Source organism: Schistocerca americana, chromosome 3 (assembly GCF_021461395.2).
Source record: "Schistocerca americana isolate TAMUIC-IGC-003095 chromosome 3, iqSchAmer2.1, whole genome shotgun sequence".
Classification (NCBI taxonomy): Eukaryota; Metazoa; Arthropoda; class Insecta; order Orthoptera; family Acrididae; genus Schistocerca; species Schistocerca americana.
The window spans coordinates 805,163,978-805,177,335 of NC_060121.1; the positions used below are offsets into that span (position 1 = coordinate 805,163,978).

Here is a 13,358-nt window from a genome sequence, read left to right on the forward strand (position 1 = left end):
GAAAAACAAATACATTGCACAGTACATTGTTCCTCAACAATAAGATTCTTTCTCATATTAATTAAAATATTCTTAAATAATAATTATTAGAATGAAAGATTCAGTTATTACAAATGTTTTTTGTTGATTAATCAACAAAATCATTTGTGAATTTCAGCTATGACAGTAGTATCTTTATCTGAAGATCATACGTGTATCTCATATGATTGCTTACCCGCTGAACATCAGCAGAAGAGTAGGAATACTAAAATATTCGTTCACATTATATAGTAGTATTCGTAATGCAGAGAGCAAAAGAGGAGGGCGCAAAAATTTTTAAGTTCGCGTGTAAAGTGCCTTTGGCTTCTTACGCGAACGCGGACGGTAATAATAAAGATCGCAAATCACTAAATTTGGACACATTATACAACAATTGTGATGTGTTTTTGAACAGGTCTTGAAGAGATCGAGTACCTTATAAAAATATAGGACGCTATTTAAATTTTTTTAAAATTGGAAACAGAGGTCAAATCTTTTGTGGAATAAGTTATTGAAAACTGAGAAATAAAGTAGCTTATAAAAACATTTGACGCACATTTGATTGATTGCTAGAAATGACGTACAGCAAATGAGGCTAAGCAGCCTATATAATCCAACAGGGAAATATCGCCCAGTACGCTTTAAAGTTATAAGAGGCTAAGTGAAACATTACCCGTCACGTTACCCGAGAGCGCTAATGCGCTGCTTCGTGGACTCGGGTTGGCGCGCCGGCCCCGGATCGAATCCGCCCGGCGGATTAACGACGACGGACGGTGTGCTGGCAAGCCTGGATGTGGTTTTTAGGCGGTTTTCCACATCCCCCTAGGTGAATACCGGGCTGGTCCCCATGTCCCGCCAGAGTTACACGGCCCGCAGACACCTGCACACTTTCGCACTATTCCATGGATTACACTAGTCGCAGACAGTTGGGGTGCACTAATTCCGTCCCAGGGGGTACAGGGTGGTGGCAGGAAGGGTATCCAACCACCCCTTAATCTAAAATTGCCAAATTCGATTAACCATGCCGACCCTGCTTCCCTGCCGGAACATGGAACAAGCGAAAGAAAGAAAGAGAGGCTATGTTAAACATTGAAATTCAGATTCTCAGTGGGCCCTTCATTTGTTGTACATGATTTCGAGTATTATTCGAAGTCGCATCAAATGTTTCTGTAATCTACTTTATTTCTTCTTTTAGTCAAATTATTTCACAAAAGCTTAAATAAATTTTCAATTTTTTTTACTTTAGAATGTTGTTATTTAATTAAATATCACACCACTATATTTTTATGCGTATATTACCTAGGCCCTGAATGGATGAACTTTCTGACATCTCGAATGGTTCAAATGGCTCTAAGCACTATGGGACTTAACATCTGAGGTCTTCAGTGCCCTAGACTTAGAACTACTTAAACCTAACTAACCTAAGGACATCACACACATCCATGCCCAAGGCAGAATTCGAACCTGCGACCGTAGCGGCCGAGATATTCCAGACTGAAGCGCCTAGAACCGCTCGGCCACCCCGACCGACCTGACACCTTATTTACATAGTTAACAAAGCTGTTCATCGAATGTTTCAATTTTGTGCCAAACAACTAATTACGTTTTTCTTATTTGCGATGATTTCTTTCAGGGAATTAGGTCTTTCTTTGCAGAAGTAGACCTCACGCTGGTGAAATTGATATCCCATATGTCCATTACGCACGCTTCGTTTGGTTATGAAAATTCGGGCAGAAATTCGCAGTGTAATATGTCGGGATTCTTGTTTTCGATCCGCTTGAGCATTAGGCTATAACTTCGTATCGAAGAGAGATACGAGAAAGACAATCAAGGTGGTTATGGGGCTGATCGACGTGTGGGTTGATACGACTGTTTATACTGCTTCTAGAGAAAAAGTTATTTTTGGTGGTCAAGATAAACGGGAGACGTACTGGGAATAAAATATTTCCGATGACATACATGTTTCAGTCCGTAAAGTACATTCGAGATTTAAGGACTTTTATCACTGTAGTCCACATAATAGTGACGGGGAAGCACCTAAGTCGATGTCCAAGTCTAGACCCTAATGGACACGTCTTAGTTACCTTATTTCACCCGCCAAGTGCAAAGCAAGACGTTGAGAAGTCACACAACGGGCATTTCTGTTTCAGAGCCGAGTAAAACCATCTTGCACGGGCTGAGCGGCACCTTCAAGTCTGGCCGGCTGACAGCGATCCTGGGCCCATCCGGCGCGGGCAAGAGCAGCCTGCTGGACGTCCTCTCCGGCTGCAGGTGAGCGCTCTGCGGCGAGCGGCAGCCGGCGACGAGAACGCGCTAACGAGGACACGCGCCTCGCCGCTTTCTGCACTTGGAGCTGCACCACTCTCTTACGTCACACGTACTTCATACCCGCAAACACCTGCTTCTCCGCCAAGCATGGCGTGCCTTTCACATACTCCCCAGATTTTCTCTTCAAACATTTTGAGTGAACCAACGGCAACTACATTAGAGCTGAGCATTGCTAGCTTTCGTACCGCAGCGGGAAGAACGGCAGCAAAGACTGACAGGAACGCTACGCCACACTACCGTCCTAGAAAGGCCATCAATTAAATGGAGGGGCGTTAGGACTGAACCATCAATTAGGACGGTTCACAAACAACAACTCAAGTACACATGATATTCCAAAGCGTTGTCGTGGAAGTAGGGGCCAGAAGGTGCTGGTGAAAAAACACACACTGCTAAAGATGCCTTTTTATTTTAACTTTCTCAATAATAAATTTTTAAGTCTGGCATGTTTTTAAAAAAACAATTTCAAAAGCAATTTCCAATAGCTGACAAATTTCCTTTATGAAAAGGAGATTGCAAGGTGTGACGTAAATAACTTCCCAATAATAAGATTTTAAACTTATCATTTACATATATAAGAGAACAATTCCTTTAAAAAACCCTTTAAGTAGCTAGTTTGTACTAAAGTTAAAATAGTTGTCTCTTGCCAATTAAATAACTTATATTACACCTGTCAGTTGTTACAAGATAACTGTGAATAAGCCAGCATACTAACCTTCTCATTAAAGGCAGTTCCCAACAAAATTATCCTTAGCTCGGTGGAGTGACGTCAAAAGGGGCCCAGATCACAATAGTCGGAATAGTTATTGGTGGTCTACAGGGCCACAGCAGATCAGCCCCAAAACTTGCATTACAAGCCACCATCTCCCCGAGTTACCCAAAACCAGAAGATGTAGCAATGGCGGTGCCTGTACAGACTCTGAACCACAGAGACTCGATACCGACCCTACATCACCCAATCAAGGTGTGTGAATGAAACGGCCCGACCAAAAAGCAATTACCACATTCCTGCGGACAGGCAAACGAAAACTGTGGTGGGAAGACCCCCAACAAAACCACTGGTGAAGAAACTCATACACTTCACTAGAACTTGAGAAAACCTTATATATATATATATATATATATATATATATAAACAGTACTCAATTTTTCACACTCCACCACAGCGCCGGGAACACGTTGCACTTTCTTATGCTCGTCAGAGCCAACCGCTGCCAGTGGTTTCAATGGCCGATAAGAAGACACACGGTCCCACGCGTTGATCTCCTGCACCACGGCTTCTAAGCTTCATAAGCCACGTACATGCGGGTAAGGCACCATCTCTCTCGGTAACCGCCCAGTACATACCCCTCGATCGTCTCGCGACCGTACACATGTTCCACCTCCCGCCAGAGGGCGGTAGCGATCCAAACAACGCGCCAAACCGAAAGCGCCATCGCAAACACTAGACACGAAGCGAAAGCACTCCGCCTGGCGCGCTTTTCGAAGAGCCGGACACAACTACGGCTCAAGGACATCTGCAGAAGAAACAACAAATCAGTGGTGAGCTTCCGGGTGTTCAACTGATTTGTCGTTCCATTTCATTCACAACCTTTCGACGACCGACCCAATCGTCTTCTTCAAGTGCTGCGAGTTCTGCCGTTTCGTGTAGCCGCTGCCTGGTCTCCAATCAGTCAATCAGAGGAGGAGAAGGAGATTATGCTTTAACGTCCAGTCGACAATGAGGTCATTAGACACGGAGCACAAACTGTGATTAGGGAAGGAGGGGGAAGAGAAGCAGCTGTGCCTTTCAAAGGAACCATCCCAGCATTTGGCTTAAACGATTTAGGGAAATCACGGAAAACCTAAATCAGGATGGCCGGACGCGGATTTAACCCGTCGTCCTCTCGAAAGCGAAACCAATGTACCAATCAATGCGCTACCCCTCTCCGTCACTGCAACCGGACTCTAAAATATTGTTTATCTCGCGCCGCATTATTGGAAAGGGAACCATCACACCGCATCATCACCACCGATTTCCTCGAAATTTGTGGTATATGCAAGGCTTGGCCAGAATTGAATCTGACACAAGTGGCAGCTCCAGAGACCAAACGTTTAGGAAAAAAATAAAAAAAATAAAAATAAAGCGCGGTTCGGGGGAGACATCAGCCATTTGTTATTCCACTTAACAGGCAGCGCTCGCGGCGGCGGCAAGACAACAAAACGGTAATCCGAGGGTCGTGAGGTCGATTGCCTATGCGGGAACTTTTGTAATTGCTTACACTTTTAATCTTTACTTTACTTACAGTGCTAATAAACCGAAATAATGCTTAATATATTGTATTTATTAACGTCTTCATAAAAGGCATAAAAAGGAAAGGTAAAAGAAAACTTGGGACTGCAAATATAAAGTGCAGTCAAATGAAAACGATGCAGATGAAAAAAGAGTACGTAAACCGTTCATCGTTTCAAAACTAATAGCCGAAACTGTTAATACATCGATCGAACCGTGACACAAGACTGTCAGTGCCTTCATGGAAAAATGTGGACGGGCTCACATGTTGCCAATATTCGTCCCACTACGCTGCAGAAGTTTCTTTCGGAAGCGTTTACATATCCTTCATACAGTCTGATCTCTCCCCATCCAATTTTCATATTTTTGGTGCCTTGAAGAAAGATATTCGGGGTCGTCAAGTTGCTTCTGACGTAGATGTGCACCTCTGGATACAATCAAGATTCCGTAGACAACCGCATACTTTTTCCAAGAAGGCACTCACCATCTTGTCACACAGTGGAGTAAATGAGTGAACAGTTAGGGCGATCGCTTGAGAAATAATAAACAGTTTGCTTACTTTTTTCCATCTTTCTTGTTTTCATTTGACTGCCCTTTATACACACATCAAAAAAAGTTTTGCAGCCCCTCCGTTCCGAGAGTTCCGGAACCTGCACAGAAAATTCGAATAGAGGCCAACATAAACATTATTTTCGCCCTTTTTATTGCTCATGAAAACCACACATTGCATGTTGTAACAACATACAGCGAGACATTCAGAGGTGGTGGTCCAGATGGCTGTACGCACCGGTACCTCTAATACCCAGTAGCACGTCCTCTTGCATTGATGCATGCCGGTATTCGTCGTGGCATACTATCCACAAGTTCATCAAGACACAGTTGGTCCAGATTGTCTCACTCTTCAAGGGCGATTCGGCGTAGATCCCTCAGAGTGGTTGGAGGGCCACGTCGTCCAAAAACAGCCCTTTTCGATTTATCCCAGGCATGTTCGATAGGGTTCATGTCTGGAGAACATGCTGGCCACTCTAGTCGAGCAATGCCGTTATCATGAAGGAAGTCATTCACAAGATGTGCACGATGGGGGCGCGAATTGTCGTCCATGAAGACGAATGCCTCGCCAATATGCTCCCGATATGGTTGCACTATCGGTCGGAGGATGGCATTCACGTATCGTACAGACGTTACAGCGCCTTCCATGACCACCAGCGGCGTACGTCGACCCACGCAATGCCACCACAAAAGAGCAGGGAACCTCCACCTTGCTGCAGTGTGTCTAAGGCGTTCAGCCTGACCGGGTTGCCTCCAAATACGTCTCCGACAATTGTCTGGTTCAAGGCATATACCGACACTCGTCGGTGAAGAGAACCTGATGCCAATCCTGAGCGGCATGTTGATGGGCCCATCCGTCCCACGCCGCATGGTGCCGTGGTTGCAAAGATGGATCTCGCCATGGACATCGGGAGTGAAGTTGCGCATCGTGCAACCTATTGCTCACAGTTTGAGTCGTAACACGACGTCCTGTAGCTGCACGAAAAGCATTATTCAACACGGTGGCGTTGCTGTCAGGGTTCCTCCGAGCCATAATCCGTAGGTAGCGGTCATCCACTGCAGTAGTAGCCCTTGGGCGGCCTGAGCGCGACATGTCATCGACATTTCCTGTCTCTCTGTATCTCCTTCATGTTCGAACAACATCGTTCGGTTCATTCCGAGACGCCTGGACATTTCCCTTATTGAGAGCCGTTCCTGGCACAAAGTAACAATGCGGGCGCTATAGAACCGCGGTATTGACAGTGGAGACATGGTTAAACTACAGACAACACGAGTCGTGTACCTCCTTCCTGGTGGAATGACTGGAAGTGATCGGCTTTCGGACTCCCTCCGTCTAATATGCCCTGCTCATCAGCGTTTTTTACATCTTTTGGCGGGTTTAGTGACATCTCTGAACAGTCAAAGGGATTGTGTCTGTGATGCAACATCCACAGTCAATGTCTATCTGCAGGCGTTCTGGGAACCGGGGTGATGCAAAACGTCTTTGATGAGTGTGTTAAAAAATTGCGGTTTCGATGAAATTATTCATCTAGCTGCTTTGATGTTAAATCATGTTCACGTTATAATTTTAGTTGCATTTTCAAGGAAATGCCAAAATTTTGACGAATCTTCAGCATATCCTGCTTTTTGTGTGGTAATGAAACTAGACACACGTGAGAAGCGAAACTGAACCCACGTCATCGCACGACATCTCCAGTACCTCAGACAGTAGAGACCTCAAGGTGTTAATGGATTACATAGGCAATTATACTACGCCCAGATGGCTAGTCACGATGTAATTCAACGATATATGATTATTTTTTCGTGGCATCGTAGGAATTTTAACCACAAATCAGCATTAGTTCATTCCCTTTAAGCTAAAACAATGACACTTCTATCTACATGATGGTGCAGGAATAGAAGTATTCATTCTTTTTCAGGAATTATCTCACAGTTTACAAATTCCAGATCACAGCGCCAGAATCTGCCCTTCAGACTGGTAGTGAGCTTAGGCAAAAGAAACAACTTTCGCTCTACCATACAGCCGTGACAGGTATTCAGTATGCGTCCACACAGTGCAGAGTAGCAGTAATCTTTCGGAAATAAAGTGGCTGTCAGGATGACCTCTTTTCGGGGATATAAAATGTGTGAAATCGCTGTTCCGTGGGCCACTTTGACTACCTTCACAAATACAGAGCTTTAGTGTAGCGCTCATGTTCCTCAATACCTGATAGACGTGTCACGTAACTTTGTGCAAGTAACGGCGCAGGGGACACCTAAATGCATATCAGTCTGCAATAGGCAGGCGTCAGACCTGTGGATGGCCTTGACGTTCGTGGCTCACTGGTTTCCTACAGCCATGGCATATACTGTATAATGTATTCGATGTGAGGCAGCCACATTTCAGCCAGAACGAAAGAGATGTAGGTATTATGGTGAGTAGGGGAAACACGTGCAACACGACGTGAATTTTACGAAATTAAGAGACCGAAAATCGTATCATTCTGCATTCGGTATTCTATTATCGAACCTTAGCAGCATACAAACGGAACACAGTGGATCAGACGCAAAGTGAGCTTTCACCGCAGTGCCAACTCATCTGCAGATTCAACTGTCCTCTTCCTGTTATAATTCGGGAAACATGTTGTAAATCACAAGTATTAAGCACTTCTGCTAGCTCCAGTAATTTCCTGTATCGGTCCTTAAATGAATGGTAACAGACGTGCAGATCTTGGTTACGATACACTCATCAGGAACTGAATTAGAGACACCTGCTCAGTACTATGTAGCACTACGTACGCACGGCGTTCTGCAAACCACTGTGATACAGTACTTAGGGAGCGATGTGGACGTGCACTGTTTGCTCAAAATAAAAGTTTTACAAAGGATAAGAACGACAAACATTTTTGTACAAATCGTTTTTTGGTTCTCAAAATATTCGCCTCTGAGATTTTTACACCTTTTGCACGTGTTCGAACCAATTACAATTTTTTTTTCTATCCAATCATAGCACTTGAGGACTCAACAGCTGCTTGAGGAGATGAAAATAACTGTCCACGGATTTTTTTGTATGACCCGAGGGACCAAAAGTAAGAAGTTAGGCTGTAAATCAGGTAAGTACGTGTGACAAAACTTTAATTCTTTTTTCTAACATATCGTCATTTTATTTGCTTTTACAGCTGCCAACGATACGATGAAGTATAATGCGACTTTTCAGTTTATTTCCTGATTTCATCAATGATTTGCAAACAAATTGTTGTGTATACCATTCAGCGCTAACTGTTCTTCGATCCTGTAAAACAATGGTCGCGGCATGTTCGGTGTAGCCAAAGAAAGGAGACATCATTTTCTTGAAAGTGCGTCGCGAACGATCCACTTTTGTTGTTTTCGGTGCATCTTTGAACGCCCGAACGATTGCTTCCCGCTTAGTTTTTACGCCACTTCAAGATGGTTTCTTTTGATTAAGACGCAAAAGCACAGTCGACCCTTCCTGCACCCCCGTGACTCCCAGGAGAGGTGGCACCGTGGTGAGACACTGGAATTCGAGATGACGCCGTTTCGCTACGTATATCCAGATTCAGGTTTCTTCCGTGGATTACCGGAGTCTTTTAAGACAAATGGTGGAATGGCTCCAACAAAAAGAACACAGCTAGTTCCATTCCAATCCTTCCCTTTGTTCCATCTCTAATAACTTCGTCGTCGACGGAGCTTTAGATCGTAAATTTCTTTTCTTTTTTCGACGCGTTCCCACTATTCAATTGACATGACTTCATCCTCAACGGAACGTTAAATTATAATCTTCATCTTCTCCAAACCATTTTCTGTGTACATGCGATGCCCGCTGTTACTCCAATTCCAGCTGTCGTATACTCATCAGCTGTATTCCAATACATATCGCACATATACTTTGCAAACTGTTTCTAGCGTCCTACCGATTAAACACTGTCATTAGCGCCAATTACCATCGATCTAATAGGGTTAACTCGTGTTAGATCTCCATACATACTTACTCTCAAATGTTTCTACACTGAGGAGAAAAGTCATGGAGTAGAGATATGCTCATATATAGACTGCGGCAGTATCGCATAAACAAGGTATATAAGAGCAGTGTATTGGCTGAGCTGTCATTTGCACTCAAACAATTCATGTGAAAAGGTTTCCGACATGATTATGGCTGCACGACGAGATTTAGCAGACTGAACACGGAATAGTAGTCGGAACTAGAAGCATGGGACATTTCATTTCGTAAATCGTTAGGGAATTCAATATTCAGAGATCCACAGTGTCAAGAGTATGGCGAGAACACCACATTTCAGGCGTTATCCCTCACCACGGACAACGCAGTGGTCGACGGCCTTCACTTTACGACAATGGACAACGGCGTATGGCTACAGTTACCAGCGTTAACAGACAAATAACCGCAGAAGTAATGTGGAACGTACGACGGAAGTATCCATTTGGACAGCTAGGCGAAAACTAATGAGTGGCCGTGCGGTTATAGGCGCTTCAGTCTGGAACCCCGCGACCGCTACGGTCGCAGGTGCGAATCCTGCCTCGGGCATGGATGTGTGTGATGTCTTTAGGTTAGTTAGGTTTAAGTAGTTCTAAGTTCTAGGGGACTGAAGACCTCATAAGTTAAGTCCCATAGTGCTCAGAGCCATTTGAACCATTTTGAAAACTAATGTTAATGGGCTATGGCGGCAGATGCCTGACATGAGTGCCTTTACTAACAGCACGATGTCCCCTGAAGCGCCTCTCTTGGACCCATGACAATATAGGTGGGACCATAGACGAGTGGAAAATAGTATCCTAATCAGATGAGTCCAGATTTCAGTCGGCAAGAGCTGATGGTAGGGTTCGAGTGTGGCGCAGACCTCACAAAGCGATGGACCCAAGTCGTAAATATGACACTGTACAAGCTGCTGGTGACTCCATAATGGTTTGATTTGTATTCACATGGAGTGGACTGGATATTCTGGTCCAGTTTAACCGCTCATTGACTGTAAATGGTTATGTTCGGCTGCTTGGAAACCATCTGCAGCCATGGAGTTAATGCTCACAAACAACGATGGAATGTTTATGAATGACAGTGCGCCATGTCACCGGGCCGCAGTTGCTCGATATTGGTCTGAGGAACAATCTGGACAGTTCGAACGAATGATATAGCCGCCCAGATCACCCGGCTTGAACTCCGTCGAAGATCTGTTTGACGTAGTGAACAGGTCAGTTCGTGCACAAAATCGTTCACCGGTAACACTTTTGCAATTATGGACGGCTATAGAGGCAACATGGCTCAGTATTTCGGGTGGCGTAACGGTCACGTGACGCTGTAAGGAAGTATACAGGGTGATCAGAAACAGCCTGAAAAGCTTCTAAGGGTGTTGCAAGGTAGTTTGTGCCGAGAAATAACTATTAATAAAATGATTCGAAATGTTGGGCCGTTTCCGAATTGATCAGCACTTAAGGTAGCCAAGCAGTCCGGCGCGCCAGAAACAGTATCAGTTGTTCTAATTGCGTAGACAATAGCGCACTAGTCTAGCATTTGCCTCTGGTTTCATCCTTGCTACCATCCAATGTCCATTTTTTTATCGCTCTCTTTTTCGGTTTTAGAAAACCCAACGAACAACACTTTTGCCGACACCGTCTCTGGAGGTCCGCTTGATGTCGCGCGCGCAACTGTCTGATTGGATGATTCCACTGCTAACTAACTCGGGGCAACGTATCACATTTTATTCTTAATAATTTTCTCTCAGCACAACCTCCCCTGAACACTCCTACAAGCTTTTCAGACTGTTACTGACTACACCATACGAACAGAGCCGAGACGACTTGGCGCTTACCGCTACACTATCAAAGAGACGTTAGGTTAGGCAACGCTTAGGGCAACAATCCATCTATCAAATCATCATGAAAAGAAAATCAAACTCTTTACAAAGAACCAGTTTCTGTGTATGTACTAAGTCCGCTGTTGCTTCAACTCGATAACGATCACTAGTATTCCAGCATACGTTGCACATACATTATGTAACTTATCTCTTCCTTAGGAAAGCTGCAGGTTCCTAGCGTCCTACCGATCATTTACATACGCAAACAGTTTCACTCTTGACTGCCATATCCCAGTCATCCATAGCACGGTCCGAAACGGCCATAAAACCCCTGTGGAGCTTCGTCTAGTTATTACTGACCATTGCGCTTGGCGGTGCGGTATCATTCCAGCGACGATACGGGGCACAAAAAGGGGAATCCACTGGCATAAGCGGCGTATGATACTGCGAGAAGAATTTGTTAGGGCACGAAAAGACCTAAGTCGAAACTAGACCCTTGGAATAGACGAAATTCGCTCGAAACTACTGAGATCCTTTGGAGAGCCAGCCATGACATAACTATTCCACCTGGTGCGCAAGATGTATGAGGCAGGCGAAATTGACTTTGCATGCATGAACCATTCAAATTCTACAGAAAGCGTATGCTTCCGAGTGTGAATATTACCGAACTATCAGTTTCATAAATCATAGTTGTAAAACACAGATACGAATTATTTACAGAAGAATGTAAACATTACTTTGGATTCCGGAGAAATGTAGGAAGACGCCGGGCAATAGTGACACCACAATTTCTCTCAGAGGATAGATAAAGGAACGGAAAACCTACGTTTATAGCATTTCCAGACTTAGAGAAAGATGTTGACAATGTTGACTGGAGTACACTCTTTGAAATTCTGAAGGTAGGAGGGTAAAATATAGGAAGTGAAAGATGGTTCTCAACTTGTATAAAAACCAAATGGCAGTTGTAAAAGTCGAAGGGCATGACAGGGAAGTAGTGTTTGACAAAAGAGTGAGACAGGGTTGGAACTTCTACCGGATGTTATTCAATCTGTATATTGGGTAAGCAGTAAAGGAAACCAAAGAAAAATTTTGATAAAGAATTCAAATCCAGAGAGAGAAAAAACTTTGTGGTTTGCTGATGATTTTCCAATTGTGGAAGAGAGGTCGAAGGACTTGGAAGAGTAGGTGAACGGAATGGACAGTATCTTGAAGGGAAGACGTAAGATGAACAACAACAAAGGCAAAACAAAGGTAATGAAATGTACTCGAATTATAATCACGGAGTGATGTGGGAATTAGACTAACAAATAAGACACTAAAAAGAGTAGATGAGTTTTACTGTTTTGGCGGTAAAATAGCAAATGAAAGTCGAAGTAGGGAGGATGTAGAACGTAGATGGATAATGGCAAGGGAAGTGTTTCACAAGTAGAGAAGTATGCTAACGTTGAATGCAAATTTAAGACTTAAGAAGTCTTTTTTGAAGATAATGGTGTGGAGTGTAGCCTTTTAGTAAAGTGAATGTGGACCACATGCAGTTCAGACCCGAGGAGAATAGAAGCTTTAAAAATGTTATGCTCCAGAATAATTCTGAAGATTAGATGAGTGGATCACGTAACTAATGAAGAGCTACTGAATATAAGTGCGGAGTAAACGAATTTATGGCGCGACTAAAAGAAGGGATCAGTTGGTAGCACATATTCTGAGACATGAAGAAATCATCAATTCAGTTTTGGAGCGAAGTGTGGAGCGTAAAAATTGTATAGGAAGACCACGAGATGAATGCAATAAACAGCTTCAAATGAATTAAGTCTGCTGTAATTATTCGGATATGAAGATGGAGTAACGTGGAGAGCTGCATCAAACCAGTCTTCTGAGTGAAGGCCACGACAAAAGTATGCGACTTTGATAAATGACAGATTGTTGTGGCCCGGTGCCTGGCAATTGCAACTGACGCTATCAAATATTAGCAAACTAGTTTCGAGGTTAATAGGTCCTAAACCCCGAAATGCTTCCCAAGACCCTACAGTAGATCAGACAGCCTTTGATACGATGTGGGAACATCTGAATATCTCTGGCTGTCATTTTTCTTTATGGTAATAGCCTGCGTACTGCTCGACGACAAGGATTCCGGGTCCTTGCAGTTTCTGAAGTGCCTGGGAAACAATGAAATGAACACCCCTAGCTACTTACAGGCGTTGACATACGTCAATGGGGACAGATGAAAATGTGTGCCCCGACCGGGACTCGAACCCGGGATCTCCTTCTTACATAGCAGACGCTCTAGCCATCTGAGCCACCGAGGACACAGAGGATAGTGCGACTATTTATCTCTGGCACGCCTCCCGCGAAACCCACATTCTCAAAGTATTGTCCCGCACTACATTCGTAGT

At 44.0% G+C, this 13,358-nt stretch overlaps 1 protein-coding gene across 1 annotated transcript in view; it reads left to right on the top strand.

Moving 5' to 3' along the window:
• The window catches only part of LOC124607216 (ATP-binding cassette sub-family G member 1), a 485,230-nt gene that overhangs the window by 128,936 nt on the left and 342,936 nt on the right, over positions 1–13,358 (top strand). Inside the window, exon 3 of the mRNA XM_047139486.1 lies at positions 2,169–2,289. Coding sequence (XP_046995442.1) covers positions 2,169–2,289 — 121 coding nt within the window. The remainder of the gene's footprint in view (positions 1–2,168; positions 2,290–13,358) is intronic.